Source organism: Staurois parvus, unplaced genomic scaffold (assembly GCF_062004578.1).
Source record: "Staurois parvus isolate SC_StPar_1 unplaced genomic scaffold, SC_StPar_1.0 ptg000719l, whole genome shotgun sequence".
NCBI classification, from domain to species: Eukaryota; Metazoa; Chordata; class Amphibia; order Anura; family Ranidae; genus Staurois; species Staurois parvus.
In genome coordinates this window covers 7,299,449-7,327,260 of record NW_028318515.1, presented here as the reverse complement: position 1 = coordinate 7,327,260, position 27,812 = coordinate 7,299,449, and the positions used below count along the sequence as shown (strand labels likewise).

The 27,812-nt window shown below is 41.6% G+C and overlaps 1 protein-coding gene across 1 annotated transcript in view; it reads right to left on the bottom strand.

Annotated features, from left to right (window-relative positions):
• Positions 1-16,752: 16,752 nt before the first annotated feature.
• The window catches only part of TMEM132C (transmembrane protein 132C), a 681,352-nt gene continuing 670,292 nt past the window's right edge, over positions 16,753-27,812 (bottom strand). Inside the window, exons 9-10 of the mRNA XM_089653717.1 lie at positions 18,644-26,306; positions 16,753-16,974 (exon numbers count right to left, since the gene is read on the bottom strand). Of these exons, the coding sequence (XP_089509843.1) occupies positions 25,128-26,306 (1,179 nt within the window). The 3' untranslated portion in view covers positions 16,753-16,974; positions 18,644-25,127. The remainder of the gene's footprint in view (positions 16,975-18,643; positions 26,307-27,812) is intronic.

The window sequence follows — 27,812 nt, the reverse complement described above, 5'->3', positions numbered from 1 at the left end:
GGCTGATGGAGGGCGATTGACGTCGGGTGACGGAGCAAGTAACGGAGCGGGTGATGGAGCGGGGGCTGGGGCGGGCAGAACCGCCGTATCTTTATCACGGTTTTCCCAGGCCACCAAATGGCGACGCTGCATATGCTGCCGCAACGCTGTAGTCCCAACATGGGCCCCCTGGCCACGCTTGACTTTCTGGCCACATAGTCGACATACGGCTACGTTTACTTCCTCGGGCGGCTTGACAAAAAATTGCCACACCGCCGAGTAGGAAACTTTGCCCCCGATACTCCTCACTGGCTGACTGCTGCTTCCTCCGTGCACACCGGCACCACTACTGGCCGTGGTGGTAGGCTGCAGTGGAGCTGGTGCTCTACTCCGTGGCCGTTTGGCTCCACTGACACTGCTTCCACTGACACTGCTGCGACCCTGCTGCTGTCTCCTGGGCAACCCACCGACTGTTTCGCTCACTGCCAAGCTGCCACCCTCTTCTCCTGATGATGCGGAAGAAATTGCCTGATGACGACGAGGCTGCCAAGTGCGATCAACCTCCTCATCATCAAGTAGGGTCTCCGCCTCACTACTAGCCCCCTCGGCTGCGTCTGGGTCAGGAGACAGACCTGTCTCTAGACCGGCTACCGGGCCACTCTCCTCGCCACTACTTCTTCGCCTGGCTGCTGAAAAGGCGGATGTCTCCCCCCGTTCCTGACCGCCCTCTGTTAGCTCTTCCTCACTGTACAGTGGGGCTGAGCCCACAGCATGCGATACTTCGCTTGGTGAGGGAACACCAAAGGACAGGGGCAGGTAGAGGACACGTGATTTCAGTGGGCTTGGTCCCGGGCCATGCCAACTAACGGTTGTGTCTGACGTACCCACCGACCGTTGGCTGTAGGTGTCAGAGGTGACCTGGGAAGAGGAAGACGACCGAGCCAACCAATCGATGACTGCAGGGTTGTCGGTGGAGACACGACCGCTGGATGACACCGGGAGCACTGGCCTCTGGCTGCGAATAGTGCTGCCTCGACCCCTTCCTCTGCTGCCACGTCTGCTCGCTCCTAAAACATTGCCTCCTCTGCCACTCCTCTGCATGTTGTCTGACATACTCTTTAATTAAACGATTATGTGTCCCTGAGTAACAATTCTGTGTCCCTGAGTAACAATTCTGTGTCTGTGCGAGTAACAATTCTGTGGCCCTAAGTAACAGTTCTGTGGCCCTCAGTAACAATTCTGTGTCCCTGATTAACGTTTCTGTGGCCCCAAGTAACAGTTCTGTGGCCCTCAGTAACAATTCTGTGTCTGTGCGAGTAACAATTCTGTGTCTGTGCGAGTAACAATTCTGTGGCCCTCAGTAACAATTCTGTGTCCCTGATTAATGTTTCTGTGGCCCCAAGTAACAGTTCTGTGGCCCTCAGTAACAATTCTGTGTCTGTGCGAGTAACAATTCTGTGTCTGTGCGAGTAACAATTCTGTGGCCCTAAGTAACAGTTCTGTGGCCCACAGTAACAATTCTGTGTCCCTGATTAACGTTTCTGTGGCCCCAAGTAACAGTTCTGTGGCCCTCAGTAACAATTCTGTGTCTGTGCGAGTAACAATTCTGTGTCTGTGCGAGTAACAATTCTGTGGCCCTAAGTAACAGTTCTGTGGCCCTCAGTAACAATTCTGTGTCCCTGATTAACGTTTCTGTGGCCCCAAGTAACAGTTCTGTGGCCCTCAGTAACAATTCTGTGTCTGTGCGAGTAACAATTCTGTGTCTGTGCGAGTAACAATTCTGTGGCCCTAACTAACAGTTCTGTGGCCCATAAGTAACAGTTCTGTGTCCCTGAGTAACAATTCAGTGTCTGTGCGAGTAAGAATTCTGTGTCTGTGCGAGCAACAATTCTGTGGCCCTAAGTAACAGTTCTGTGGCCCTCAGTAACAGTTCTGTGTCCCTGAGTAACAATTCTGTGTCTGTGCGAGTAACAATTCTGTGTCTGTGCGAGTAACAATTCTGTGTCTGTGCGAGTAACAATTCTGTGGCCCTAAGTAACGGTTCTGTGGCCCTCAGTAACAGTTCTGTGTCCCTGTGTAACAATTCTGTGTCTGTGCGAGTAACAATTCTGTGGCCCTAAGTAACAGTTCTGTGGCCCTCAGTAACAATTCTGTGTCTGTGCGAGTAACAATTCTGTGTCTGTGCGAGTAACAATTCTGTGGCCCTAAGTAACAGTTCTGTGGCCTCAGTAACAATTCTGTGTCCCTGATTAACGTTTCTGTGGCCCCAAGTAACAGTTCTGTGGCCCTCAGTAACAATTCTGTGTCTGTGCGAGTAACAATTCTGTGTCTGTGCGAGTAACAATTCTGTGGCCCTAACAGTTCTGTGGCCCTCAGTAACAATTCTGTGTCCCTGATTAACGTTTCTGTGGCCCCAAGTAACAGTTCTGTGGCCCTCAGTAACAATTCTGTGTCTGTGCGAGTAACAATTCTGTGTCTGTGCGAGTAACAATTCTGTGGCCCTAACTAACAGTTCTGTGGCCCTAAGTAACAGTTCTGTGTCCCTGAGTAACAATTCTGTGTCTGTGCGAGTAAGAATTCTGTGTCTGTGCGAGCAACAATTCTGTGGCCCTAAGTAACAGTTCTGTGGCCCTCAGTAACAGTTCTGTGTCCCTGTGTAACAATTCTGTGTCTGTGCGAGTAACAATTCTGTGGCCCTAAGTAACAGTTCTGTGGCCCTCAGTAACAATTCTGTGTCCCTGATTAACGTTTCTGTGGCCCCAAGTAACAGTTCTGTGGCCCTCAGTAACAATTCTGTGTCTGTGCGAGTAACAATTCTGTGTCTGTGCGAGTAACAATTCTGTGGCCCTAACTAACAGTTCTGTGGCCCTCAGTAACAATTCTGTGTCTGTGCGAGTAACAATTCTGTGTCTGTGCGAGTAACAATTCTGTGGCCCTAAGTAACGGTTCTGTGGCCCTCAGTAACAGTTCTGTGTCCCTGTGTAACAATTCTGTGTCTGTGCGAGTAACAATTCTGTGGCCCTAAGTAACAGTTCTGTGGCCCTCAGTAACAATTCTGTGTCTGTGCGAGTAACAATTCTGTGTCTGTGCGAGTAACAATTCTGTGGCCCTAAGTAACAGTTCTGTGGCCCTCAGTAACAATTCTGTGTCTGTCCCTGAGTAACAATTCTGTGGCCCTAACTAAAGTTTCTGTGGCCCTAAGTAACAATTCTCTGGCACTCAGTAACAATTCTGTCTGTCCCTGAGTAACAATTCTGTGGCCCTAATAACGTTTCTGTGGCCCTAAGTAACAATTATCTGGCACTCAGTAACAATTCTGTCTGTCCCTGAGTAACAATTCTGTGGCCCTAATAACGTTTCTGTGGCCCTAAGTAACAATTCTCTGGCACTCAGTAACAATTCTGTCTGTCCCTGAGTATGAATTCTGTGTCCCTAACTAGCGTTTCTTTGTCCCTAAGTAACGATTCTGTGGCCCTAATTAACAATTCTGTGTCCCTGAGTAATAGTTCTCTGTCCCTAAGTATCGTTTCTCTGTCCCCAAGTATCGTTTCTGTGGCCCTAACTCTGTCCCTGTCCCTAATACAGAGCGGTCTGCCTCTGTTCAATGACTGCAGGCAAATGAAGAATTCCAAAATGGCCGCTATTTATAGCTCGACCATTACACAGTGCTAGCTGGCTGGCTGCTGATTGGCTGATGCGATCACATGTCGTTGAGGAATGCATTATGGGTCAGCGCGCCTTGTCTGCGCGCCTTCCCAGACATCCCCGCTCCGTCGCCGCACATGTCAGCCGCCATTTTCTGAAAAATTTCGATTCGCGCGTCCGAATTAGGCTATTTTTCGGATTCGGCGCGAAACAAAATTTTTCCGATATTCGACTCGAATTCCACTTCGGCTACTTCGAATCGCTCATCTCTAGTGACGAGCTGTTACCTGGAGGCAGGGCTGGGGCAAGAAGGGGGCAGAAGTGACAGCTGACCTGGGCGGCAGAGTATTCATGTGTGGGGAGGGGGGTGGTGCATGGTGAGCTGCTCCTTACTAATCACATGCAGAAAAAATCATCCATATAATACTTTGATTGTGAGTAGATGTGCTACAGCCCACAACACAGATCACTATCTCTGCCTGGCAGTCTTCAGAGCTTGCCCCAGGTCGACATAAAGAGTTCAGACCCTTGTTTTCTTAACCATTTTTCTGTCAAGGCACTCTTTAACATTCTGCACAATATCAAGGCACTCCTTTCTAAAGTGTAAAAACTAAACAAATAGCTTTAAATAACATAGCCACATTCACACACACAGGACACCCAACATAGAGGCCATTTATTCTTATAAAACCAATACACCATGACACTCTGATACTGACTAGTATTTCAGCTTTTGCTCTTCTCCCTCAGTCTATCTTCCTTACTCAGCTACCGTGACCCCAGTGCTAATGGAGAGAGATGGGGTGGGGGGTGGGGGGACAAGGATGCAGGTCCCCGACATCCTCCTTATTACCCAACTACATCATTGAATGTTAGGATGCCAGTGATTGGCCAGCATAGTTTCCAGGGTAGTAATGCTGCACAATAAAAACCTGTGGCTTTGGGCAAAGGAAGGCTGGCTTGTTAACAATTTTGGGGCATTTTTTAGACATTTTGCCAAGGCACGCCTAAGGAACTCAGGAGGCACCCCAGGGTGTCACGGCACCCTGAATGAAAAAGGCTGGTTTAAACTAAATGAATGGAGCAGACAGCTGTGGTATATGAATGGAGCTGTGTTATGAAAAGGGGGTAGAACAATTCTGTGTCTGTGCGAGTAACAATTCTGTGGCCCTAACTAACAGTTCTGTGGCCCTAAGTAACAGTTCTGTGTCCCTGAGTAACAATTCTGTGTCTGTGCGAGTAAGAATTCTGTGTCTGTGCGAGCAACAATTCTGTGGCCCTAAGTAACAGTTCTGTGGCCCTCAGTAACAGTTCTGTGTCCCTGTGTAACAATTCTGTGTCTGTGCGAGTAACAATTCTGTGGCCCTAAGTAACAGTTCTGTGGCCCTCAGTAACAATTCTGTGTCCCTGATTAACGTTTCTGTGGCCCCAAGTAACAGTTCTGTGGCCCTCAGTAACAATTCTGTGTCTGTGCGAGTAACAATTCTGTGTCTGTGCGAGTAACAATTCTGTGGCCCTAACTAACAGTTCTGTGGCCCTCAGTAACAATTCTGTGTCTGTGCGAGTAACAATTCTGTGTCTGTGCGAGTAACAATTCTGTGGCCCTAAGTAACGGTTCTGTGGCCCTCAGTAACAGTTCTGTGTCCCTGTGTAACAATTCTGTGTCTGTGCGAGTAACAATTCTGTGGCCCTAAGTAACAGTTCTGTGGCCCTCAGTAACAATTCTGTGTCTGTGCGAGTAACAATTCTGTGTCTGTGCGAGTAACAATTCTGTGGCCCTAAGTAACAGTTCTGTGGCCCTCAGTAACAATTCTGTGTCTGTCCCTGAGTAACAATTCTGTGGCCCTAACTAAAGTTTCTGTGGCCCTAAGTAACAATTCTCTGGCACTCAGTAACAATTCTGTCTGTCCCTGAGTAACAATTCTGTGGCCCTAATAACGTTTCTGTGGCCCTAAGTAACAATTATCTGGCACTCAGTAACAATTCTGTCTGTCCCTGAGTAACAATTCTGTGGCCCTAATAACGTTTCTGTGGCCCTAAGTAACAATTCTCTGGCACTCAGTAACAATTCTGTCTGTCCCTGAGTATGAATTCTGTGTCCCTAACTAGCGTTTCTTTGTCCCTAAGTAACGATTCTGTGGCCCTAATTAACAATTCTGTGTCCCTGAGTAATAGTTCTCTGTCCCTAAGTATCGTTTCTCTGTCCCCAAGTATCGTTTCTGTGGCCCTAACTCTGTCCCTGTCCCTAATACAGAGCGGTCTGCCTCTGTTCAATGACTGCAGGCAAATGAAGAATTCCAAAATGGCCGCTATTTATAGCTCGACCATTACACAGTGCTAGCTGGCTGGCTGCTGATTGGCTGATGCGATCACATGTCGTTGAGGAATGCATTATGGGTCAGCGCGCCTTGTCTGCGCGCCTTCCCAGACATCCCCGCTCCGTCGCCGCACATGTCAGCCGCCATTTTCTGAAAAATTTCGATTCGCGCGTCCGAATTAGGCTATTTTTCGGATTCGGCGCGAAACAAAATTTTTCCGATATTCGACTCGAATTCCACTTCGGCTACTTCGAATCGCTCATCTCTAGTGACGAGCTGTTACCTGGAGGCAGGGCTGGGGCAAGAAGGGGGCAGAAGTGACAGCTGACCTGGGCGGCAGAGTATTCATGTGTGGGGAGGGGGGTGGTGCATGGTGAGCTGCTCCTTACTAATCACATGCAGAAAAAATCATCCATATAATACTTTGATTGTGAGTAGATGTGCTACAGCCCACAACACAGATCACTATCTCTGCCTGGCAGTCTTCAGAGCTTGCCCCAGGTCGACATAAAGAGTTCAGACCCTTGTTTTCTTAACCATTTTTCTGTCAAGGCACTCTTTAACATTCTGCACAATATCAAGGCACTCCTTTCTAAAGTGTAAAAACTAAACAAATAGCTTTAAATAACATAGCCACATTCACACACACAGGACACCCAACATAGAGGCCATTTATTCTTATAAAACCAATACACCATGACACTCTGATACTGACTAGTATTTCAGCTTTTGCTCTTCTCCCTCAGTCTATCTTCCTTACTCAGCTACCGTGACCCCAGTGCTAATGGAGAGAGATGGGGTGGGGGGTGGGGGGACAAGGATGCAGGTCCCCGACATCCTCCTTATTACCCAACTACATCATTGAATGTTAGGATGCCAGTGATTGGCCAGCATAGTTTCCAGGGTAGTAATGCTGCACAATAAAAACCTGTGGCTTTGGGCAAAGGAAGGCTGGCTTGTTAACAATTTTGGGGCATTTTTTAGACATTTTGCCAAGGCACGCCTAAGGAACTCAGGAGGCACCCCAGGGTGTCACGGCACCCTGAATGAAAAAGGCTGGTTTAAACTAAATGAATGGAGCAGACAGCTGTGGTATATGAATGGAGCTGTGTTATGAAAAGGGGGTAGAATAAATCATAGAGGTTTGCTGTGCACTAGGGTGTGTACAGTATATACTCCTGAACCAGGCACTTTTTTCTTTGAGCTGTTCATTTTTACTTCTGATCACTGCACTCTGTATGTTACAAACTCCTGACCACTGCACTCTGTACATAACATACTCCTGACCACTGCACATTACATATTCCAAGCTTTTGAACTCTACATGTGGGTATGACAACTTGCATGCACATCGGGGGGTGGCGACTGTGGGGCGCAGTTTGGTATGTTGGCCCTGGGCACTGGTTAACCTTGTCCCAGCACTGCCTGGAAGTGCCTGTGATGAAATGTGAGTACAATGTTACCCTCTAATTTGCTTGCACAGGTCTGTTAAGAAAAGCAAAAAGTCACAACCAAGGTCTGGATTACATGTTTTATTCCAAGAATTCAAGATTACAGACTGTACCTTTCCGGTATTTATATTTATCCATTAGTTTCATCTTGGCCAAATAGAAGTCCATAGATTATGTAAGGCTTTCATATTGTGGACCCCATCCATTTACATAGATGTCTTTATATCGATATATATCTTAGGGTTATGCAAAACATGTTGACTTGCTGCTGCTCCAACATAACTGTGCATTAACTGTGATACATTTGTTACAAATATTGACATCTGCTTGCACCAGATATGAGGACAAATGAGGGACAGGTGACTAGGAACACAAGTATGTCAAAGTAGACCCCCCACCCAAGATTTCTATATCCTGTAGTCATCTATGTGCACGATTTTTCTCCTCTACCACTCTATTGCCTTTTAGTGAATATACTCGTGGTGGGACGTTGGTAAAATCTGCTGGGTTCTCTTTGGAAAATCTAATTCTATACAGTGATCTAGCAGCAGTACTACTTTTTCTTTGGGCCTTCTATCATGTTCCAGAGCCATTGTACCTTCCATAATTACCATAAAGCTTTTTGTCTGTATGGGCAAATAAAGGTGCATTCCATTTGCATTTGAGAATAGTTTGGGATGCTGCCTCAGAGTTCATTGATTTAACTGACCTGCAGTTGACTGCCTTCAAAGCTGCATCGGCTTGCTTCAAGCTGCTTTTGTATTCCCATTGACTTATATGGGGAGAGAGGCAGTTCTAGCTAAAACAAAAGCCCATCGACACAGACACTTACAGTTATGGTTTGAGACCTTCTCTCTGTGGCCATGGCTGTGATTTTCAATTTCAGCCTCATCATACCTAACACCCTCCAGGCAAAACTGCACTGGACAATTTCATATGAAAGGCTATTACTCAGGGAGTCACACAATAAGAAAATCAAAAAATAAATGACGTCTTTACTGAGACCCTTTGCATAATCTATCTCCTGCCTTTCTCCTTCATCAGTGCGTAAACTGTTGGCCCCATATAATAATGTCAAATAGTTTATTGATGAACACAACACACAGCTCTAATCTTTTAATGCAAATATTTATTTTTTATTAAAGTGTACATATAGCCAAAACATTTTGGTTTAGTTTTGGATCGAGGGCCAGTTCACACTACATACGTTTCAGTTGCTTTTTTTCTGCACATAAAGTAGGTTATATGGTTGTCAATGTCATAGTTCACATCAGTGCTTGCAGTTGTAGTTTGTTCCTGTTGCAGAAAAAAAGGCTGCATTTTTCCTGCACAGAACTGGTAGATCATAAGCTAAACCTCTTCAAGCTGGCCGAACGCAAATGTGAGGCCTCCTGGCATCTGGGCCTAGATGCCGAGGGGCAGCAAATTTGCGTTCTATTAAAAAAAGACATATGTGCTGAGAGCGCGCACCCTGGGCGCTCCCAGCACACATGTCCGGTACTCACGGAAAGGTCTCCCCTTTCGATCGGGACCTTTCCTGATCATGTGATGGTGTGTAACGGCGGTCACATGACCCTAAACCCCGCCCCGCCTCCTGGTTTCTGAAACGCTTAAAGGGCCGGGAGGTGCCGGCGCAAAGGGGTTAATAATGGCACGCAATGCCAAGCTGCGGTTTCTAACGCGAGCAAACCCCTCTCTTGTATTAAAAGAGGTTTAGACTCCAGAGAGAGAGATATCATATTACCCCTGTACAAATCATTAGTAGAACCTCATCTGGAATATGCAGTTCAGTTTTGGGCACCAATTCACAAAAAAAACACTGGGGAACTGGAGAAAGTAGAGAGAAGACCAACTAAACTGATAAGAGGCATGGAGGAGCTCAGCTATGAGGAAAGATTAGAGGAACTGAATTTATTCTCTCTTGAGAAGAGGAGATTAAGGGGGGATATGATCAACATGTATAAATACATCAGTGGTTCATATAATGAACTCGGTGTAGAGCTATTCACCCTGAGGTCATCACAGAGGACAAGGCGGCACTCTTTACGTCTGGAGGAAAAGAAATTTAATCTCCAAACACAGAAAGGTTTCCTCACAGTGAGAGCTGTGAAAATGTGGAATAGACTCCCTCTAGAGTTGGTTCTGGCCAGCTCAGTGGATTGCTTTAAAAAGGCCTGGATTCTTTCCTAGATACACAGAACTGGATACTAACATTTATAGGTAAAGTTGATCCAGGATATATCCGATTGCCTCTCAGGGGATCAGGAAGGAATTTTTTCCCCTGAAGGAGCAAATTGGATCATGCTTTGCTGGGTTTTTTGCCTTCCTCTGGATCAACTGTGGGTATAGGATTATAACTTTTTTTTTTATGGTTGAACTGGATGGACTTTTGTCTTTTTTCAGCCAGACATGTAACTGTGCTGGAATGTGGTTAAATGCACTGGAATGCACATGTCCCTATTTAAATTAACCACTTGACCTCCAGAGGATTTACCCCCCTTAATGACCAGGCCTCTTTTTGCTACTCGGCGCTGCACTAATTCAACTGATAATTGCGCGGTCATGCAATGCTGCACCCAAACGAAATTTACGTCCTTTTTTTCACACAAATAGAGCTTTCTTTCGGTGGTATTTGATCATCTGTGCGCTTTTTATTTTTCACGCTATAAACAAAAAAAGGCCAAAAAGTTTGAAGAAAAACAATATTTTTTACTTTCAGCTATAAAAAATATATAGTAAACTCAAAGTTGGTTATAAATTTAGGCCAAAATGTATTCTGCTACATGTTTTTGGTAAAATAAATCCCAATAAGTGTATATTGATTGCTTTGTGTGACAGTTATAGCATCTACAATCTATGGTATAGATACTGCAATTTACGCCATTTTTTTGCTATACAGCGCTGCGCTAGTTTAACGGACATTTGCCCGGTCATGCAATATGGTACATAAATGAAATTGACATCCTTTTTTTCCCACAAATTGAGCTTTCTTTCAGTGATATTTGATCGCCTGTGCGGTTTTTGCTATAAAACATGTCCAGTAAAAAAAAATTTTAAAATCAAATTTAGTCCTAAATTTCTGCCAAAATGCATTCTGCGACATGTCTTTGCTAAAAAAAAACCCCAATACGTGTAAATTAATTGGTTTACGTGAAAGTTATAGCATTTACAAATGGCGGGAAAGACACTGGAATTTTTAGTTTTTTTTTATACTAATAATGGCAGCGATCAGCGACTTATGGCGGCGATCAGTGACTTATGGCGGCGATCAGTGACTTATGGCGGCGATCAGTGATTTATGGCGGGACTGCGGGACTTCGGGACTGCGGCGGACATTCTGACATTGGGGGGTACTGACTTGGGGTCACTGACATCCCCAGTGACACCAATACAGTGATCAGTGCAAAAAAAAAAACACTGACACTGTACTAATGGCACTGGGGAGGAAGGGGTTAAGTTTATTTTTCAGGGAAAGGGTTAGCTGTGTGAGGGGAGTGTTTTACTAGGGGCGGGGGTGTGTACTGCAGGGAACACCGCTGATCAGGAGAGAGAAACTCTTCTGTCCCGATCAGCGTGTCCTGTAGCTGTCAGGGAACTGACAGAAAGCACAGCTACTGCAGCTGTGCTCTCTGTCAGCGATTGCCGCCGATCGCCGGGACATAGCTGGTAACGACCGGCTGTGACCCGGCGACTGACATCCATGGCTGTGATCGGCAGGACAGGTAGGGCGGCGGCGCGCCTCACGCGCGCCCCCTACCTGTTTACAAAACGCACGTTTTAAAACGTGCTTTTGCCCAGCCGTGCCGCCCTGCCGCCATATTTATACAGTGGCTGGGCGGCATGTGGTTAAAGAAAAAGAGAGGGGACAAAAATTACTGGAATGCATAAATAACGCACTGGAACGCATAAAAAATGCACCGTAACGCATCAAAAAGGCCTCACAAACGTGCATACGGAAATGCATCTGGAAGACATCTGGACTGCGTTTCTATAGTGTGAACTGGCCCTGAGTACGGAAGGTTAAAACTCCTGGTGCATAAAAGAGTCAAGTTACACTTTTCTAACAGTGCTTGCTGCTGTCTGCTCTTTAGACTGCTTCCAATACCACCTTTATGCCGATAACACCCAAATCTATTTCTTTACTCCTTACCTCACCCCTTTAATCTCCTCTTGCATTACTAACTTACTAACTAACATATCAGCATGGGTGTCACACCACTTCCTTAAACTAAATCTGTCTAAAACCGAGCTGATAATATCACCCCCCCCCACACACACACACTTGTACCCCCCTCCATGACTTTTCCATCAAGATCAATAATGCAACTATCAGTCCCACACCCCTCATGCCAGGGTACATTACTAGATGTAATCCGAGACTCTGAGCTATCCTTTCAGACCCAAATCCAATTGCTGTCAAAAACGTGTAGACTTCACCTCCTTAACATCTCTAAAATTCGCCCATTTTTAACTAATGAAATCACCAACCTACTCATTCACTCTCTTGTTATCTATTGCAACTCCCTTCTCGCAGGCTTAGCTCTCCGTAGGCTATCCCCTCTTCAGTCTATCATGAATGCTGCTGCCAGACTCAACTGCCTTACCAACCACTCAGTGTCTGCCACCCCTCTCTGCCAGTCTCTCCACTGGCTTCCGATTGCACAGCGAATTGCATTCAAAATACTAATAATAACATACAAAGCTATTCACAACTTTGCCCCATGCTGCATCACCAATCTTGTCTCCAAACCCACCTCATCTTATCACCAAAACCTTCCTCTCCGCTCCTTTTAAGACCTCCTGCTCTCAAGCTCCCTTGTCTCCTCCTCCTATGCTCATCTCCAGGACTTCTCCAGAGCCTCTCCCATCCTCTGCAACTCTTTATCTCAGACTGTCCGACTATCACCTACTCTGGATGCCTTTAGGCAATCCCTGAAACCGCATTACTTCAGGGAAACCTATCACACCTCCAACTAACAGAACATTTATCACTTCAATCAGCACATCCCCCCACAGTTATAACCTTTTGTACCACTTGCCCCACCCTATTAGATTGTAAGCTCTTTTGAGCAGGGTCCTCTTAACCCTCTTGAATTTAATTGTATTGTAACTGTATTTTCTCCCTTTATAATGTAAAGTGCTGCACAAACTGTTGGCGCTATAAAAATCATGTATAATAATAATAATAATAAAGGAAAATATCTGTTACGCCTACGCTAAACGCTCTTCTTCTACCTCCCCCCATAAATTTAGCATAGTACTTTCCACTCCTGCCAGTTCCTCTAACTAGAAACTTATTTGATTTTTCTTTTCATTTGAACTTGTATTACATTTTATTCATGCATAACTGAAGGATGATCTATATATTATATTGGTCATTAATGTAAACCCTACCAAATCACCCAGTAAGATTGCTCTAGTGTTAAAGTGATAACAGACCCCTAGATAAGCCCACTGAAATGACTAGCCTTGGGTGACAAAGCCAATCCTCGTACATAAGCTGTACCTGTTTTTCTGTAGCCCTCTCTTCTCTCCAGCCATTCAAAGTACACAGATTAAAGGCTGCTTCTCAGCTTTCAGGAGGCAGGGATCTGATGTCACACACAGCACATAGCACTGAGCTGATTGTAATCTAAAACTTGAGTGGGGGGGGGGGACGAATCCCCCAATAGGAGAACATGTACATCTGAGGTTGTCAATCACCTACTGTATGTTGGGGGTGGGGCCATCCCTCAGGATTGCCTTGTGTTAGATAAAACTGTCAAAAATGACTCATGAAATACAGAGGATGGAGAGAGCAGACAGGAACCAGACTAAGTGCAATAGATTGAGGCAAGTACACACTAAAGAAGAATATGCTTTGTTTGTTTTTTTTTTCATTTTAGGAGTTTACAACCACTTTACAGCATATCTAAAGCCAAAACACTTTACCTAATTTTGCTTAATTTGTATAGAGTAGAGAATGACTCAAACTCTTGTCCCTTTTTTTTGCCATCTGTGTCCCTTTGGAGAGATTTTCCTTCACTTTCTATCTGGAGATGCAACAGGAAGTCTGGGAAAGTATCTACAGAGTGAAATCCCCTTCTTAGACAGTGGTCACTAGAACAGGTGTTCCCATTGGACGAGTTACTTGTTACTTGTTTTGGTGACAATATATTACAATTATACAATTATATTTGCCATCAGTTTTTGTCTCAGTAACAATGTTCGCCAGGACAAATACAGAGGATGAATCTACCTAGTCAGGTCACAAACAGCAATAAAAACTTGACAGCTGTTCTAACTCTTGTCCTGCTCTTTCCAAACCTAAAAATGTTTTAAATAGATGTACACTTTAGGAAAAAATAAAACATCACATGTACTGTTTTAATTTTAACTGGTGTATGTATTCAAATTTGTCTTGTTATTTACCTCTAGTAATCCTCTGCACAGCTACACACAGACTGGGAGAGGGAGGCCCAGCATTGAGTCAGTTAGGCTCTTCTGTAGTGAACATGTGCTTACAGGGAGAACATTGGCAAGTGGAGAGAATTGAGTGAGCAGATGGATGACCTTATATCTTCTCTGTTGCTCCTTTATTGATTAGTCAGTAGGCTGGGAGGGGGTTGGTGACTAGGCTGTACTGCTGCTGCTACAAGAGAGCTTGAAGAGGTGTTTGTGCTTTCTGGCAGGATCTCTTGGATCAGATTGGCCCCTCAAAACTTCAAACCCCAAAAGAATTCTGAAAATTTACCTGGAATTCAGTTTTAACAAGCACAAAGAGGATGCTGTAAGAATAATGTAGGTTAGACAGAGATCATTTTTTTAAATGGTTTCATTTAAATTTATTTAATTTCTGTGACTTAGTACTGAAGGTATTTTCAAACTAGCTAGGCAAATACATGTTCATTAAAAGCACCCAACCACGTTACCGGAATTAAAAAAGAAATTCCTCCTTACCTGACGAGATGTTTAAAGCAAGTACAAGTGCAATAGAACTGTTTAAAATATATATTAAAAATAAAAAGATTATTGTTACAAGCTGGTTAGCAAACATTCTGAATAATTAAGTCTACTTGTGTAATATTCCCATAAAACTGCAGCAGAACGGTATTTCAGTATATTTTGGGCTTATGTGATGTTTTTTTAATAAGGCGATAAATCATCTGCAAAGTGCAGTAATTCATAGCTACCAAATTGCTATGGGTTACTAGCAGACTTTCATTGCTCTATGCACTGCTTTATTAAATAAGCAAGTAGGTTTTTAGTATATATATATATATATATATATATATATATATATACACAGTGCTCAGTAAGTTAATGGAACACTTTGAAAACACATCAGATCTCAAGAGGGAAAAATATCATGCTGGATATCTATACTGATATGGACTGGGTAATATGTTAGGAACATAAGAATGCCCCATCATTTGATGGAAATGAAAATTATCAACCTACAGAGGACTGAATTCAAAGACACCCTTAAAATCAAAGTGAAAAAATTATGCAGCAGGCTAGTCCATTTTGCTGAAATTTTATTGCAGCAACTCAAAATGGTACTCAGTAATTTGTATGGCCCCCACGTGCTTGTATGCATGCCTGACAATGTCAGGGCATGCTCCTAATGGGACAACGTATGTGGTATTTCCTTCCAGATCTGGACCAGGGCATTACTGAGCTCTTGGACAGACTGAGGTGCAACCTAGCGGCGTCGGATGGACTGAAACATGATATCCCAGAGGTGTTCTATTGGATTTAGGTCAGGCGAGTGTGGGTGCCATTCAATGGTATCAATTCCTTCATCCTCCAGGACCTGCCTGCATACTCTCACCACATGAGGCCAGGCATTGTCGTGCACCAGGAGGAACCCAGAACCCACTGCACCAGTGAAGGATCTGGCAATGGGTCCAATGATTTCATCCCGATACCTAATGGCAGTCAGGGTGCCATTGTCTAGCCTGTAGAGGTCTGTGTGTTCCTCCATGGATATACCTCTCCAGACCATCACTGACCCACCAACAAGATGGTCATGCTGAATGATGTTACAGGCAGCATAACATTCTCCATGGCTTCTCCAGACCCTTTCACATGTCTGTCACATGTGCTCAGAGTGAACCTGCATTCATCTGTGAAAAGCACAGGGCCCAGTGGCAGCCCTGCAAATTCTGGTGTTCAATGGCACATGCCAATCGAGCTCTATGGTGCTGGGCAGTGAGCACAAGCCCCACCAGAGGACGTTGGGCCCTCAGACCACCCTCATGAACTCTGTTTCTGATTGTTTGGTCAGAGACATTCACACCAGTGGCATGCTGAAGGTCATTTTGTAGGGCTTTGGTAGTGCTCATCCTGTTACTCCTTGCACAAAGGAGAAGATACCAGTCCTGCTCATGGGTTAAGGACCTCCTACGGCCCTGTCCAGCTCTCCTAGAGTAACTGCCTGTCTCCTGGAATCTCGTCCATGCCCTTGAGACTGTGCTGGGAGACACAGCAAACCTTCTGGCAATGGCAAGTATTGATGTGCCATCCTGGAGAAGTTGGACTGCCTGTGCAACCTCTGTAGGGTCCAGGTATAGCTTCATGCTACCAGTAGTGACACTTACCCTAGCCAAATGCAAAACTAATGAAAAACAATCAGAAAAGATGAAAACAAATATCAGTGGCCTTCACCTGTAAAACCATTCCTGTTTAGGGGGTCATCTCATTGTTGCCCATCTAGTGCACCTGTGGTTAATTTCATTAACACCAAAGCAGGTGAAATTGATTAACAACCCCCTCTTACTCCTTATCCTCTTACCCCCCCCCCCCCCTCCTGCTTAACTGACCAGATCAATATCCCAGTAGTTTAATTGACTTGATGCTATACTCTGACTAGAAAGTATTCCTATTTCTTTGAGCAGTGTATATATATATTTGCAGAGTCAAAGCTTCATAGAAAAGTAACAAAATAATTGGTGGTAAATATTATTATCCAGGTTTTTTTACGGAATGTATCTCAGGCACATGGAAATGCTGTATGCTTTGTTTAATTTGTGCACACTTGCACAATAAGCAGTGGAACAATTAGGTTCTCTAATGATAATTTTCCATGGAATGTAGCTCTCAATTCAAGCATGCTTTCATATGAAATAACTTATGATGTAAATTTAATAAGGTTGATAGATGAGGAATTTATATTGGTTGAATGATTTCCTTGCTTCACACATATGCAGCTTAAACAACACCGTGTCTCATCAATCAGCACAAGTTGTAAGATTGCATTGATTCTGACATTGCCATACATTAACTCCTTCATCAGCTACCAACAGGTTGCAAACACCGATGTCTTGATTTGTGTTGATCACACAGGGTACACGCTTATAAAACCACAATAACAGCCATGGAGGAAACCAGGCAACCTTTAATGACGTGACAAGTTGTATAATATAGATTTATTTATATATAAATAAATATTACATTCTTTCAGTCTACAATGCATTTTATTCATGACATGTTATTGTTTCTATTTGTGTTAGGTGGCTCTGTGACTTAACCTAAATGAGTATTTAACTACTGTATATTGGCTTTACTTATTAACAGTTTAGCAAACCAGTGATGGACAGCTTGGTGTACAAACTAATCCGAAATCCTCCTGCGCTATACAAATGGAACTACTAAACCTCTTCTCTAGCTGCCAGCACTCAAAACTGATACCAAAAGCAGTGTGAATAAATTGTAAAAAAGTAGTGCAGCGCTCAAAACAACTACAACTCAAGAATAATACAAATGACAAAAAAATCAACAGTGATATATATTAGTGCCAACCCTTAAAAAATAAAAAATTAAGTGCCAAACCATGACCATAAACATAATGTGCATACATTTAATAAATATTGCTTCAAAAAAATTGTCCAATAAGGAAAAAAACTTTAGCAGTGCTCACAAAGTGCCACACAAATAAAACCACATATGTGTATAAATAAAGAACAATGTCCTTTCGGTGAAAAGAAAAATATATATATTCATGCGACGTGCAGCTGTGATAATGAATAAAACCGTGACTGTGCCAAACTCCTTCCGTAAATGGCTAAATTGCCCCCTCACCTCCTCCTACTGACCCCGAAGGGCCAACAGGCTTGCAGGATCACCTGGATCCTTATTTTGTCAAGGCCAGCAGCTTCCTTCCTTCCCTGGATCTCCTCAGCAGGGTTCCAAAGAGCCCCTATTCAGTCAGGGCAGTCCTGAAGAGTAATAGCTCACCAATCCAGTGAGCCAAAGAAATACTCTCTAAGTGTAGTATTAAATCCACTTGTTTTATTTTCAAAGAGTAAAAAAGGATAACACTCACATTGCAGACAATCTTCCCTCCTCACTGATGTGTGGGTGTACTGCATGCGAATGGGACCTCTTGGGTGTAGCAAGATGGCGTCTCACGCCGGAAATGCGTCACCACGCACCGGAACTACGGACTCGCGTACCTACGCGTTACGTCACCGTCTGCTCGTGACTTCATCTGACCCAGATGAAGTCACGAGCAGACGGTGACGTAACGCGTAGGTACGCGAGTCCGTAGTTCCGGTGCGTGGTGACGCATTTCCGGCGTGAGACGCCATCTTGCTACACCCAAGAGGTCCCATTCGCATGCAGTACACCCACACATCAGTGAGGAGGGAAGATTGTCTGCAATGTGAGTGTTATCCTTTTTTACTCTTTGAAAATAAAACAAGTGGATTTAATACTACACTTAGAGAGTATTTCTTTGGCTCACTGGATTGGTGAGCTATTACTCTTCAGGACTGCCCTGACTGAATAGGGGCTCTTTGGAACCCTGCTGAGGAGATCCAGGGAAGGAAGGAAGCTGCTGGCCTTGACAAAATAAGGATCCAGGTGATCCTGCAAGCCTGTTGGCCCTTCGGGGTCAGTAGGAGGAGGTGAGGGGGCAATTTAGCCATTTACGGAAGGAGTTTGGCACAGTCACGGTTTTATTCATTATCACAGCTGCACGTCGCATGAATATATATATTTTTCTTTTCACCGAAAGGACATTGTTCTTTATTTATACACATATGTGGTTTTATTTGTGTGGCACTTTGTGAGCACTGCTAAAGTTTTTTTCCTTATTGGACAATTTTTTTGAAGCAATATTTATTAAATGTATGCACATTATGTTTATGGTCATGGTTTGGCACTTAATTTTTTATCTTTTAAGGGTTGGCACTAATATATATCACTGTTGATTTTTTTGTCATTTGTATTATTCTTGAGTTGTAGTTGTTTTGAGCGCTGCACTACTTTGGTGTACAAACTGCCTTTCCTTCCTTGGTGTGGGAATCAGGATAAAACCCAGGTCATTCAGGATTTGGGATATGGTACTCATTTCTGCCAGTTATAAAATATGGTCAGAGATGCACCATTTTAAATTCAGAAGTGTGCAAGCAAGGATGATTTGGGTGTAATTAGCTCACTTTTCCAAACTCAACAAATCAGCTTTCAACAGTTATAAGTTTTGTAAAGTTATTTTTTTTTGTTTTTGACAGAAAAGGTGATGGTTAAGGGACCCCTAGGAGAATTTTTGAGCCTGCCTCCAGTTGGGGAGAGAACCGTTCACTTTCTGTCCCAGAGACACATCAGGAAGTGTGTGGAAATATCTTCAAAGTAATCAGAATTCTCCTCTTAAGCCTTGTACACACGATCAGAAAATCGTACAACAAATATGGCTTTTGAAGCGATTGTATGATAATCTAATCATTAGTACACAGCTTTCGTCTGAAATTATTTGAAGGGAGAAGCAGGAAAATTTTTCGTGTACGATGCCAGTTCGTACGATTTTCGTTTAATCAGAACAATTTTCGTCCAAAAATACAATACAAATACATTACATCTCTTCCAGATTTTCTTTCTATCATACATGAATTTTTGTAACTTTAGTAACCACTTCATGTTCGATATGAGACTAGATTGCAAAAAAACAATGGACAATCATTTGTCAAATATTCTCATCAGGGCTTTAGACGGCTGTTATAGAACAATGGAAGTTTTACCCTCACCTCTTGTTTTTGTGACAACTTCAACATTTTAAATCTCTAGCCATTTTCTTTCTGGGTGACAAAGGTCACCATAAAAAAAGAGAGGATGAATATCCATCAGACAGCAATTAAAACATTTACGAGCTGTAGCTTTTTTGCTGATATGGGACTTGAGTAAATCCTACTTCAGAATCTACTTGGTGTGCTGCTTTTCATTTCATCATAACAATCAAAACTTCTCAGGGATTCTAATCCTGCCCTATTCCACCAAACATACAAAAAGTTAAAGACATTTTGGCTATATATACAATTTAAGTGCTTTAAGTGGCCCAAAGATAAAAATAGTCTGAATAGCTGCATTGTGTAAGTCATTGCCTTTTGCACAATGCTATTACATAACATATTTTATGCTGTAGAGTAGGCTTTTTCTATAATTTACCACTCAATGAGGTTGATTTATTAAAGGAGTAGAGAATTTTCACTTTGCAAAGTCAATGTTCACTTCAGTCTTCCAATTATGATACTGTTGCCAGCCATCCATATTTTCATGTACATTATGTGAAAATGCAGACAAAAACACTTGTCCATATAGTCTGTTTCTGAGATTTATCTACTTGTAAAAAAGTCTGGGATACCAGATTTGGAGCTTACTGGGCATGCATAGACTTATTTTTTACACCATAAATGTCCGTCTTCTGCTTATTCTCTTTCTACCCCACTCACAGGACAATAATCTGTTGTGCTGCCCTGAGGCGAGAATGTGTCATACGTATTACTTACTCTTTCCAGTTTTTCTGTACTTTCACCCAGCATCTGTCTTTCACTGTCCTTTTTCAAAGCTGTCTTTCCCTCAGTAATAGCGTGTGCTCTTGTAGTTTACTTATCCCTGCCTCAGTTTCATTCCTTACCCTGCCTGTTCCAGTGCTCTCTCTCTGTATGTTAGAAAGCTCCCTGCTGTGCTCATCAGTGATAATGTTATACAAAAGTCTGAAAATGTTATAATGAATTGGAGAAAAAAGAATAAAACATCCTTTTATTTACTATATATAGAACATTTTGGGTGTGAGCTTCCTGCATAGAGTAGAAATTTCCATATTCCTTGTTTAAAATAAAATGTAGAATCTTTAATAATGATAGCTTGAAATTAGAATTTCAGTGTATGTTTTCCAACAAAAGTTGTTCTATAATGTATTATAATGAATGCATGAGAATAGTTCTCTCACACTGGAGATAGTGGGTTATATAATATTTATCATGCAGTTTATTGTTAGGTAGTAATCATACCTTGGAACAAAGAAAGCTATACAAAACACTTTTTCAGCTGATGCTTATAGGAAAGCTATAATGGTGGGTCAATTTTATTGTAGTTTTTCTTAAATATTATAAGTTTAGAAATCCATTTTTATATTTTTTTTTTGCTGTATAAAACAATCTTTGTTCCACAAATAAAAATGTAGAATGTGACAAAGGACTCCCTGAGTACCATTTATTAGTTAACGATATCACACAGTAGACACTGATAGCTGTAAAGATCTGTCTGATACTGAGCCATCAAATAGGAAATCACTACCCTGAGGATTCACTGCGATTGATTTACTAAAGTATTATAAGCTGTTCACTTACCAAAGTGAATGATCACAGAGTTTAGTAAATCAATCATGTCCAAGCAAAAATCCAGTTTTTTTTTTCATTTTCCTCACATGATTGGGTATTCAAAGTGAACACAGGTTTTCTTGATTTGCAAACATACACTTTGCAAATTGAACTATGCTTTGCTCCGTAAGCAGCCTCTATTTCTTTAACAAATTTACCTCTCTGAATTATTTAAGAAAAAAGAAAAACAGAATGCTTTTTTTAATACAGGATACAATGATAAATGTCAAAAGTGTACTGAAGCTCTAGTGACTGGCAACATGTAAAATATCAATTTGAAATATTTAATATTGCAAGTTTAAATCTATATATTATATATACATACATATACTTTATAGTGTACTTTATAGTGTGCTAAGAAACCCTGTAGAGAGCAGAGAGACAGACACCCAGTGATGATTAGTACTAAATGGAGATACATACTGTGGATTAAAGAAAAGTAAGCCAGCCAGCAAATTTCATGTAAAACTTCCAGACAGAAAACTCTCTGGTGTGTCTACGGAATTCTGATAGTAGACTTTTTTTTGTTTCTAGTAAAATAGTGATCGTATATAAAATGGAGAAAATTACATTAATTTACAAAAAGGTCTAATATTCTGTCAGGGAAGAGAGCAGCATTGGTCATTGAAGTGGACTAAAGGAAAGGAATGATGCTGGTAGTTGTTAGTACTAAATACTAGTGTAGTGCCCTCCAGTGTAGCTACTTTGTTGAGTGTAGTTAGAGGCTTGCTAAAAGCCTGGGTGTGAGTCAGAGAGTTACTTCAGGACAGGCAGGAGGGCTCTACAGGTTACTCCTCTGGTGCCTCCCCCTGTTCTAGAAGCATGGAGAAGCTTCTAGAAGTCAGTAGGCGGAGGTGAGAAGGGGCCGATCTGCATATTTATGGGAGTCTGACCAATCCCAGGCAGTGTGGAAGACTGGCACATAAATATGAAAGAGCTTGGTCAACAGACTGGCCCATAAATATGAAAGAGCTTGGTCAACAGGGGACCTGGGAGGGGGCCCCAGAGAGGGGGGCCCCCAGAGAAGGAGGATCCTGCCTCCAGGCTGGAGGTAGGAGGAAATCTGAAAGAGGGTACTTTACTGCAGTCCACTGGGGAAGGACAGCCTACATATCCTGGAAAAAAACAGTCCAGTGGAAGGCTTTAGAGCAGTTCTATCCACAGCTGCAGGGCAAGGACAGTGTGCACACCTCTACACTCCCAGGGCCTATAGGGCCAAAGTCTGCTAGATGCAAGTTCTTGGCAAGTCTTCAGGGGGACAGTCTAATGCTTACCCAAACCCTTGTCCTGGGATCAGATACCATAGCCAAGTGAGCTGGTATTTTATTTACAAAGAGGACTCAGAGCATTTTGCTGAAAATCCACTCTGGGGACACCGTATTCCTAAGACGGGATTACTTTGCTAAAACTGTTGTGGTTCCAGCTGGAACACAGTCAGATATCTTTTTAAAGGCTTCAATCAAGTTAGGCATCCCATAACCACTTTACCCTATTCAAGCTGAATTCCCTAATAAATCCACAAAACAAGCCCATGGACTGTTTCTTGTGTCTGGATACCAGTTGGAAAATGCATGATGCCTGGCTATGCAGAAAATAAGGGGGACCCAAAGCCATCAGCTCCCAAGTGGGTAGCACTACACTAATAATTGCCTCAAAACATCAGCAGCGTTACTACTGCTGCTATTGTATAAACTGAAATTATAATAATTACACAGTAAACTTGATAATGTGTCTGTTAGAAGAGTTGAATGTCTGTAATCTTTGTCCTGATGCCTGTAAAAACAGAAAACATGAAGTTGGCCTGAAAGAACTATAGTCACACACTTTTATTTTATAATATCAGAAATGTAATAGCAATACAAATATTAGTTATTTTTGACAAATCCATTATAAGCTTACTTGAAAAATCTCCTTGCATATTGTGAGTGCTGCCTGTCTGCTGACCATCTCCACAATTTCCTGGATTCCCTGCAAGCTTTGTGAATTCTCCTCTGCCCATTCCTTTGTTTTTTTTTTTTTCAATTTCTAAGGACTACATATCCCATGTTACCTTGCTGCCTGCAAGGAATGATTTTTGTACTGATTCTGCTGCCTGAAACACATCTCCTCAGCACTTCTGAAGGGGGGCTTTTTGAAATGTGTGACACAGCAGTGCCTACACACAGGGCATAGTGAATACAATTTATAGAATTCAAGAAAGTAAATGTGTGGGATTTATCAAAAAAGTACCTCTTCAAACTTGAAGATATTTCAGATTATTAGAACTAGACTAGACATACTTGTGGTGCAATGTGGTAATGAATATAGAATTTTAGATTTTGGCCATAGATACACTTTAAATCATGTGCAAGCTAACATCATTTTGTTTCCTTACAAATAACTGGGTGGTTAAATAGAACAAAGATTCACCATATTCACAAAGCTTATGTAAACATTCAGTTTGCTAAGTGAACATTCTCCTCCCTTTTAGAAAATGAACTCCACTTTCTTTTAATATCTTGCAGATAAGAAAACGTGACTATTTTGCTCTTTGGAAATTAAGGATCCAAGTGTGTCTTACCAAACTCAAGTGTCTTGATTCCCACCAGGTGCCTATGCCTTCTATGAACAATAAAATGTTTGAACAGGGAGAGCACAAACTGTTATGTCATATCCTGAGTTTGCAGCTTGTGCTGTGGTGGTGTAACATTGTTATTCTGCCAAGATATGAAAGCAATATAGCATCTCCATTTTAAATCGCAGAATGAGTAATAGATATATTTGGGGATCATTTTAATTTACAAGTAAAGTCGCTGATCAGGTTTAGCTCTTCATAAATGTTTATTTTATCCCTGAAAGCATTCTCAAACACATGAGTTTAAAGATACATTGACATTGTAGCACCAGTAGGCCAAAATTGTTGACTCAGATAGCTGCCATGTCTTTCTTGAGTTTAGATACTCTGCCACTTAATGTAAAAGTGTTCAGTGAGATACCATCTCTGTTAGGCATCATTCATATCTGTGGACATGCTGTAGGCCATTGCTTTTTAAAACATGTGTAACATACAGAAACACATTGAAATAATCTACCATTGTTCTCACTACCCTAAACTGGGCTGGAGTCTCATCAGTTACTAAAGGTACTACAAGGCATCACTGCTCCCTACCCCACCTATTAAATGTATGCATTAACTCATTATATTCACATTAACAGCATCCACTAAAAAAAAAAAATTAATAATAATGTTCTTGTACCATTAGGTCTCAGATTGTGCATTGCTGGTAGGTCAGAGGATCATACAGGAAAATATGGTATTAGCCTGCAAATTGTTCAAATACTGCTTTGTTCAATTTTTTAAAAATGCACAGCAACCCAAAGCAGCCAATCAGATTTTACTCAACAAATGTCCAATCATTGACTGCATTTCAATTGCTTGTTATCAGTTACAAGGTCATACTGTACTATGTTTTTTTGCATTATGCAAGTAAATTCTGTATTAGCTGACTCCACTTGGATGTTATACTGAGACCTTGTAAGTGAAATATTAATGCTTAATGGGGAAGACATGGATAAATACTTTAAACGAGCAGTATATATGGACCATCATAAACAACCTTCCATGTAGGCCCTTGCAAAAATTTGGATAACACAAAAAACTTTTACTTACATAGCCTCCCTCCCCCATTTATTGTACATATTTACAGAAATGGGGCAAAGAATGCTTTCTAGGTTTGTGAAAATATTGTTTTACATATTGTCCTTTAGTTACATTTCTTAGAAATATAAAATATTTTTTTTCACAGTTTTTGTATTTTTTTTTATAAACTGTTTTTGGTACCTCCACTGTATGCATTATTTTTTTTTTACTTTATTATCTTATGAATTTCATATGAACATTCATATGCTGACTCATTCCTTTCCAGTCTTTACATCCATCTGATTTTCATTAACTTAGTATTTTTGCTCTGTCTTAGAAAACTATGCACATTTTGGCATCTATGTGTTAGAGAACACATGGAGTTGGTTGAACCCAGCAGTCCTTCTTAATCACAATAAATCAATAAAAAAAAACTTGAAGGCATTGATATTTGCAGAATATCTTCCCAACTGGCTATTTATATTTTATCTTTAAACTTCTGCATATAGTTTCTGAGTTCCTTGGATTCCCCCAAGTCCATATCTTGGCACACCCATTTAATATCATCTTCGTTGGCTGTCAATAATGACTTGACTGTTGGACAACTGTCATCAGCTGGGATTGTGGTGAAGGTAGTAAATTTTACTCGCTTTCTCTTTGAAGTTGGAGAATGCAAGGGATCATTTTTCTTGTTTTTAACAGTTTTTTCTGTTTCTTCTCCTGATCGATGTGGATGGCTCTGCACATTCTTTTGCGTATTACCATTGAAAAGATGATGACTCTCTTCCAAGGTAATCCCTCGGTCTATAATGGTTGTGTGCTCATCTTGCTGTGGGGATACATCTGGTGTGCTTTCTAGTAACTCTGTTTCATTACCCAGCCAAACCCAGTCATGAGAATGAGTCAAGTTTGCTTGTCCTTCCACGGGAATTTGCTTGTGACGATATTTCAGGGCAAATGTGGCACAGTTAATTAGGAAGACTAGGATTGCAAGACAGAAAACCCCAAGTAATGCATACATTCCAATCTCCAGATCACTCAGGCCTCTGTGTGCTTGCATGAGGTCATTGTCTTCTGCCTCTCCATTGATTTTCGGCAAGTCTACTTGGGCAGGAAAATTGGTAAAATCTATTGGGATGTTTTGCAGAGGGCTATCTTCAGAAAATCTGTTCCCATACATCCTATTGTTTAACACTGATCTAGCAGTAGTACTTCCTTTTCGTATGGCACTTTTATCACGTTCTAGAACAGAGCCATCATACCGCCCATCACTACCATAACGGTCTTGGTCTGTAATCTTCTGTCTGCGGTCACTAGTGTGATTTTCAATTTCCTCATCATCATACTCACTCCCACCAGGAGACATTGCATCATTTTGCCCAAACTTGACCTTGATATATCCATTTCCTACTGCAAGAACACTTTTTCTCTTAGATTTTTGGCAAGATTCAGAAATCATGAAGTCTACCTTTACAAGAGCCCCTTGTCCTTCCCCTTCTGCTATCACTATGGGCAATTTGAATAAATTACTTTGTTGAGTAGAGACAATGGATTCATCAAGGGATGTAGCAAATATGGAAAAGTCTTTGGAATCGTAGATATCAAGTGGTGTAACAACTCCATCACTGAACTGTATCCAAACACTGACCACTGCTTCCTAAAAGAGAAAGAATACATATCCTAAGCAAGTACAAAAATAGAAACACATAAAACAATTGATAACATTTAACTCTGCCTCATATTTATTAAATTACTGAATATGTGTAAATATTCCAGCATTCAATCAGCTCTAGACCCGAGCTTTATTTATGTATTTTCCTTTATTTTAAACGATCAAAGGTGCCCCCTACTAAAAATGCTAACACCCACAGGTACAGCAGTACAAATATAAACACTTATAATCCTGAAAAAGAAGGTCTTATATATGCCCTTGCATGGTTTTTAAATAACACTAGAGATGTACAATTTTCTGAAAAATTGTAAAGTCACGGGAAACAAATGTTTTTTCCTGTTTTTTTTCCTGGAAAAAATGGAAATTTTGGAAAACTGAAAGAAAAGGCGTGGAGAAGTTTTACAAATTGATAGTCATTTTGTTATATTGGAAGGTGAAATGCAGTGTACTGTATATACAGTAAAATAATTATGCTTGAAATAAAAGTACAGCTTATTCAGTAAATAAACTAAACTTGCTTTTTAAGATTGTATTTTTTATTACAAATGGAATAACAAGAACTGTATATGTTAAGGACATTTCAACTACAAATGATAACAGGTAACCACACCATTTCCCCTCATAATATGTGAAAGTTTCCTGCCAATATGCATTTTCAGTCATTGACAATGCTGTTCCAGAAGCATACACTGATCTTGCAAGAGCGTGCTCAGTGTTCTTCTGATTTCCAGATATCATTTTATCTATAAATTAAGATATTGTGTATTATTGGGAGGCTGTGGTTTGCAACACTTTCTTACTTGAAGATGTTGCTGGTGGAGAAACAGCAGAGTGTTTCTGGAATGAGAACTTTTTAAGGAAAAGCTACTCGCACTTTCATTATGGTCCTCATCATTTTATTCCATAAAGTATTTTTAATGTCTTTAGGGCACCTCTGGCATGCAAGGATACGTTTTGTCATCTTTGTAGCATTTGAAAAATAATATTTCTTCTCACAATATTTGCAAATTGCAGCTCTCAGCAGAAATTGCGCTACAAAGATGTTTGCCTCACCATATTACTGAAAGGAGAAAAAGACAAACCAATTTATTGAGCAGACTATAGCTAAACATTATGTTGTGATGGTGGAGAACATTAATAGGAATCATTTAAAGGTTAAAAAAGATAAACTAATTTGTCAGACAACTTTACCCTCTTACCTGTCAATTAGGGCCAGTCATCTATTGTATCTTGACAGTCATCTAACTTTAGGAGGTACAAGATGGAGCCCAAAAGCAAACTAAACTGGAGTCTTTCCCTTGCAGTGCCCCCTAGTACTAGAAATGCATATGAACTGCATTGAGAAGTACACTATTACTTGAGGATTTGCTTGTCTTCAACTGAGAGAACTTGAAATAATTTAAGATTTTACATGAAGTCTCAGAATTCGTTCATTAGGTCTCCTTGTTATATAGTTTGAATACCATGTCATAAATATATTACTTATCATTC